Genomic DNA, 6,000 nt, shown 5'->3' on the forward strand with positions numbered 1-6,000 from the left:
GGTTTTCTGAGTTCTTTACGTAGCAAAATTGTGGGTTAGGGGCTGTGGATCTGTACTTTGAAGAGGTTCAACGTCACCTAAACTGTAAATTCCATACATTACACTTTTTTAAACCTCTCTAGCTAATTCATTGTCTTTAATGATCATCAAAATGCAAGTTTTAAAGAAAAGTAATCCCAGGCGCCTGGGTGGCTCAGTTGGTTAAGCGACTGCCTTCGGCTCAGGTCATGATCTCAGGGTCCTGGGACTGGGCCCCACGTAGGGCTCTCTGCTCGGTGGGAAGCCTGCTTCTCCCTCTTCCACTCCCCCTGCTTGTGTTCCCTCTCTCGCTGTGTCTCTCTCTGTCAAATAAATAAATAAAATCTTTTAAAAAATAAAAAATAAAAAAAATAAACTAAAGTAATCCCACTTACACTATAAATGCCCAACTTTTATTTCACAAAAAAAAATGTATAAAACAATTTTTCCATTTTTATTCTATTTCACTTTTATATCTTTATAATATTCATGCTTATTATACAGTGGGAAAAAAATACACATAAAAGTTTACTTTAATTAGGCAGATAACCAGTACCAAACTGAAATCTAAGTGAGAAGAAATATGTGATAAGAAATATTTTCATACAGTTTACTGGTATAATGAAATCAATCAAATAAAGCATTTTGTATTCTAAGTCACTGAAATTCATAAATAAAATTTTAATCACCTTTCCCCATCAACACCAGTCTTAAGTAACAGTTTACCTAAGCCTGAATCCCAAGTTACTATAACCATTTACTCTTTTAGTAAAACATATCAAAACCCAAAAGCACACATCTTTAGAAAGATATTTAGAAAGGTCTTCGGGGCACCTGGCTGATTCAGTCAGTAAAGCATGCAACTCTTGATCCCGAGATTGTGGGTTCAAACCCCATGTTGGGTGTAGATATTACTTAAAAAGTAAAATCTTAAAAAAAAAAAAAAAAGAAAGAAAAAGACATCTCTCCAGCACAATTCTTTTTACCATATTATTTGGGAAAGCAGTATGAGAAGCGGAGTCTTGACAACAAAACATGGGTGTTTACCAAAAAGTTTCAAGCACTGCAAAAGCATACTATCGAAGTCCCTGCCCTCCAAAAAAAGTATTACAGAAACAAACCTCCCTCAAAACTCTATTTTTGGGGAGCCTGGGTAGCACAGTCGATTAAGCGTCCCACTCTTGGTTTTGGCTCAAGTTGTGATCTAAGGGTCTCGAGATCGAGCCCCAGTCAGGCTCTGTGCTCCATGGAGAGTCTGCTTCGGATTCTCTCTCCTCTCCCTCTGTCCCTCTCCTGCCACCCTGCTCCCCCACTCCAACCATATGCTCTCTCTCTCTCTCTAATAAATAAATCTTTAAAAAAAAAAAACAAAACCTCTTTTTTTTTTTTTAAAGATTTTATTTATTTGAGAGAGAGAGAATGAGTGAGAGAGAGTGCACATGAGAGAGGGGAGGGTCAGAGGGAGAAGGAGACTCCCCGCCGAGCAGGGAGCCCGATGCGGGACTTGATCCCAGGACTCCAGGATCATGACCTGAGCCGAAGGCAGTCGCTTAACCAACTGAGCCACCCAGGCGTCCGCAAACCCCTCTATTTTTAAATAATACCAAGCAGCCCACAATCTGTAACCACAAAAGGGATACACTCTCTCCAGATTAATTTAAGGACCTACGTAAAGCAAGGAGCATCTGCACAGAAAAAAAGATAATTTAGTGTTTTAACACTAACACAGTCTTAGAATCCAGCTTTACCTATGCTTGATGACCGCTAGCATTTTTATGATGGCAAATTCAAATTATAATGTTACATATTCAAAATTATATAGCAAGAAATGGTTGCTAATAAAACCATTTTCCTTTTCAAAGGAAACTTAAAGCAATTAACTATGCTAACTGTACACAGAAGTGAGCTAAATGTAATGAGCCCTACTATGTACCAAGCACTGAGCTAAGCACTTTGCAGGTAATCTCACCTAACGTTTTTTCCTACAAAGAGAGTTTTATCTTCTAATAATAATTATACAGTAACTTCTGGTATATTTCATCTTCATACTTTTGTCATTTTAGTATACAATTTTAAATGGGACTTTCTGAGCTCCTAAGTGAAGTAACTAAGACTCATGGCTGTGTTTTTATTTGACTATATTAAGTTTTCTCTGTTAAGGAAAAAATATTATTTTCTATAGTAAAACCAAAAGAAATGCCATATGCAGTAAAACAATAATTAACTGTGATGTGCAGGCTAAATCGTAAGGAATCAAATCTTTAAGACGATACCAGCCATTATTTCATTAGTTATTTCAGTAAATGTTTTTATAATATTCTTGTAAAGATTAATTCATGGAGTTTCTGCTTGGAAAGATAAAAAAACTTCTGGAAATGGATAGTGGTGATGGTTACACAACAGCGTGAATGTAATTAATGCCACTGAACTGTACATTTAAAAAATGGTTAAAATGGTAAACTTTACATAAATGTTACCACAAAAAAGACTCATTCTACTATTTTGTACAATACACATAATTTAAAACTAACTTACTGTAACAGTTCTAAAAATGTTTTCAGCTTCTCAATTTGCAATAGAAGCACGGCAACCTTGCTGAAAAGAAAAGAGTAAGGGACAATTTTGGCCTGGTAAGATTTACTTCAACTCAGAATCATAATATTTAATCAACTAAAAACAGCAATAGCAAAATCTGTCCAATCAGCAGCATCTAATGTCAACTCTCATACCAACAATACATCACCTTAACAAAAGCATAAAGTGTCTTGGCTGCATTGAGCACTCAGTAAATGAATGGACCAAACTGTTTACTAAAACATGTAATGTTTCACTGTTAAAAACAGCCTTCATTTTAAAAATTTAGAAAATAACAAAACAGAATGTATGAACACATTACAGGTATAATTAGCTTAGGATATTCCGATATCCTGAATAAAATAACCGGAATTGTAATTAACATCAGTAAAGACCCAAGAGATGAAAGTGCAGTAGAAAAGTGCAGTGAAAAATTTCTATCTGGGATTGAATATGAACCTGATGAATACTTGCGGTACTATTTTTAAATGAACTTTCTGGCCTTGGGTCAAAGTTTTGCTAGCAAAATACCAAAGTGAAAATGTTGGGAGTGAAGCCCAGAGTCTCTGCTTTGGCCTAGGAAAAGTTATGCCCTTCATGCAACCAGTCCCACACCCAACTGAAGACTGCTAAAGAGGGACCAGGTGTCACGATGCCATCAAAACACATAAACAACACACCAATGCGAAAATCAGTGAAAGACAACGTCAAAGACATCTGACAGAGCACAGTGCATCACTACATTCTGCTCATTGTACAGAAGACACACTCTTCGGTCAGTTCCTGCACTTTGGCCAAACAGCACTGAGTCACTCTGCAAATGATTCCAGAAACCTCAAAGGATAACCAATGACTTCTGAAGAAAAGTCAGTTAATCACTGGAAAGGGAAGAGACGCAGCTTTTCTCAGCATACAGTCACTAGGTTTCTCCCAGCAGGGAGTAGAACTGAACAGGAGTTCTGGTATCCAAAGGGGCCAAGGATCACCCACACAAATTCTCGTCCTCCCGAGTTAACTTAGTATCCAGAGCATCTTTTTCACTTTCTTCTTCTCCCGGGGGAAAAACCTGCACCCCCTTTTCCCATAAATCCATCTCTACTATACACTAATCAAACTGTGAAATACAATCGCCTATCCTAACAAAAATAAGAAATAAGCAAGCATTCTACGGGGCATTTCTAATTTGTAAAACATATTCATTTCTTAATCAAGAGCCAACGTGGTTATTAATTTGTATTTCAGACTGCCTTAAGAAAGAGGTACACTGAAAAAGAGAGATTTATTCTCTCGACAATTCAGACTGGTTCTCTGGCCCCGGCTCTTTGTCATCCACCCCAAGTGGGTACTCCCAACAGGGAGAGCATCAGGTTTCCCTGCTTCGACCCACGTCCCCACGCAGCATGCCTCTCTTTCACACTGCCTAGCCTGATGAATGTAAGACAGCAAATCCTGCTCCCTAGCTCCCCGAAGCGAGGGGAGAAGCGGGAAGGAGAGGAGGGGTGTTTCCTCCCAGGGCTCCCAGAAAGAGGCAGCCGGGGATGACACCGGCTCCAGGGGGCAGAAGGGGAAGAAGAATCAAACGTGGGTCTCTCCTGCTGGAACTTGGTCGCAGAAGCCTCTGGCCTCCGACCCGGGCCCGGCTGCCGGAAGCGGGGCGGGGTGGGGCGAGACCTCCCTCCCACGGATGGGTGGGCACAGAGGGGGCTCTGAGGAAGGCGCTACTAGAGCGGGGAGGGCGCCCGGGCCCCGGCCACCTACCAACAAGCTCTCCACGTTGATGGGTGAGCGAGGGTCTCGGATCAGCGCCTCCAGCTTCCTCTGGCGGCTCGCGCCCGCCCCGTCCCCCGGCACGGCCTCGGGGGCGCCGGGCATTTTCCCCGTCGCCGGGGGCCGGCTCATGCCGCCGCCGCCCGGCCCCGCACTCCCGCTCCCCGCGCTCTGGCCCGGGCGCCTCAGGGCCTAGCACCGCCCCCGAACCGCCGGCTCCGGGCGGGGCTCCGCCGGGGCCCACCGCCCGCCTCTGGCGCCGGCTTCGGCTCTCAGCGCCGGTCCGGGGCCTCGGGTTGTCCAGCGGGCCGCCCGGCCCGGCCGGGAGCGGCGAAAAGCCGACGGCGTCCCCGCCCCTCAGTCAGATTCGCGCCGCCCGGTCCGCTCGTCCGCCGCGAGCTCCCTCAGGACTCCGAGGGCGGGAGCGGGGAAGCGGCGCGGCCACCGCCGGGCTGGACCGCCCCGCCCTCTGGCGCTCGGGAAAGCTGAAGCCCGGGCTCAGACAACTACGGCCGCCGCCAGCCCGCCCCCATGCTCGCCGGGGCAGCCTCGGTCCCACCAGCCCGCTCCCCTCACACACTCCCGCGCGGATCCCGTCTCCGGCCGCGCGCAGCCGCTACCCACAAGCCCCTCGGGCCGCGGCCGCCGGCGCGCGCCCCCGCTTGCCCCGCCCCCCCGCGCGCCCCCGCCCCCGCCCGCCGGCCTCCGCCTCCTGTCGCCCCTTCGCCTCCATTTTTTCGTTTCTTCCTGTCGGTCCCGCTTCGTGTTTCTCCTTTTGGGTCCTCCTTCCTTCCCCGCTTCCTCCTCCCCCTCTCCGAGTTCTCCGAGGGTAAATGGCCGGGCGCGCGGTGACCGCCTCGCTTGACCCGCCGAGCTCCAGCTGGGGGAGGGGAGAGCGCGCCCGGGGCTGGGGTCTTTCCGCGGCCCCGCTCCCGCCTGACCCTGCCCCGGAGGGCGCCCCCGCGGATTCAGAGGCCGGCCGCCCACCCCCGCCGCCCGGTCCCGCCGCCGCCGGGCCCGGGGGGGGGGGGGCTCGGGAAGGTTGGGGGGGGGGGATGGCTCGGCCCGCCCCCACTGACTCAGCGCGCAGCTATGCGGGCCTTGCATCACCCGCGCCAAAATAATAACGACCGCCAGTCGCTGCCCTCGCCTGCAGGGCTCTGCGCTGGCAAGAGGCCTGCCTGGGCCAGGAAGATTTTAGTGGAAAGGCTGGGGGAGTGTGCAATGGGAGTCGGAAACTGGACTCCTAGTCCGGGTGTGGAGGGCCTGGAAGAGTTGCTTCAGCCCCCAGGGCAGAAGTCCTGGAATCCGAAAACCTTTGTGCGGGTCCCCAGCGGTCTTCTCCCAGCCTGGGCTTCAACACTAATCAGGAAGAGGGTAAGAGGGCGATAGAAAAAGGCTTCCATCCGCAGGCCTTCTCCAGGTCCTTGCCTTTTGGGGGACGGAAGAAGGGTGGTTATAGGGGCCGCTCCTCTGCATTCCTGCCCTCTCGCGGCCCGTGCCCTTGGTCAGATCCACCCAGGGCGCAATCTGGAAAATATGTGCCAGGAGCTATAAAACTGTTCATTGAGTCCCTTTAACCCAGTAAACCCATTTAAGGAAGTCCTTGTCTAAGGAAATCATCCAAGAGGTGGGGGACTT

General features: G+C 48.5%; 1 protein-coding gene across 9 annotated transcripts in view; it reads right to left on the reverse strand.

Annotated features, from left to right (window-relative positions):
• Positions 1–4,955, reverse strand: part of ROCK2 (Rho associated coiled-coil containing protein kinase 2) — a 144,205-nt gene extending 139,250 nt beyond the window's left edge. For 6 of the 9 annotated variants that reach the window (XM_035000594.1, XM_035000595.1, XM_035000592.1 and 3 more), the window contains exon 1: positions 4,351–4,955. In XM_035000594.1, coding sequence (XP_034856485.1) covers positions 4,351–4,491 — 141 coding nt within the window. In that variant the 5' untranslated portion in view covers positions 4,492–4,955. Of the gene's footprint in view, positions 1–2,553; positions 2,956–4,350 lie in introns of those variants that run through there. The other 3 variants (XM_035000598.1, XM_035000596.1, XM_035000597.1) reach the window with 2 other exon arrangements.
• Positions 4,956–6,000: the final 1,045 nt, after the last annotated feature.

The sequence above is a fragment of the Mirounga leonina genome, unplaced genomic scaffold (assembly GCF_011800145.1).
Source record: "Mirounga leonina isolate KUSES-001 unplaced genomic scaffold, KU_Mleo_1.0 Mir_125, whole genome shotgun sequence".
In the NCBI taxonomy this organism is placed as follows: Eukaryota; Metazoa; Chordata; class Mammalia; order Carnivora; family Phocidae; genus Mirounga; species Mirounga leonina.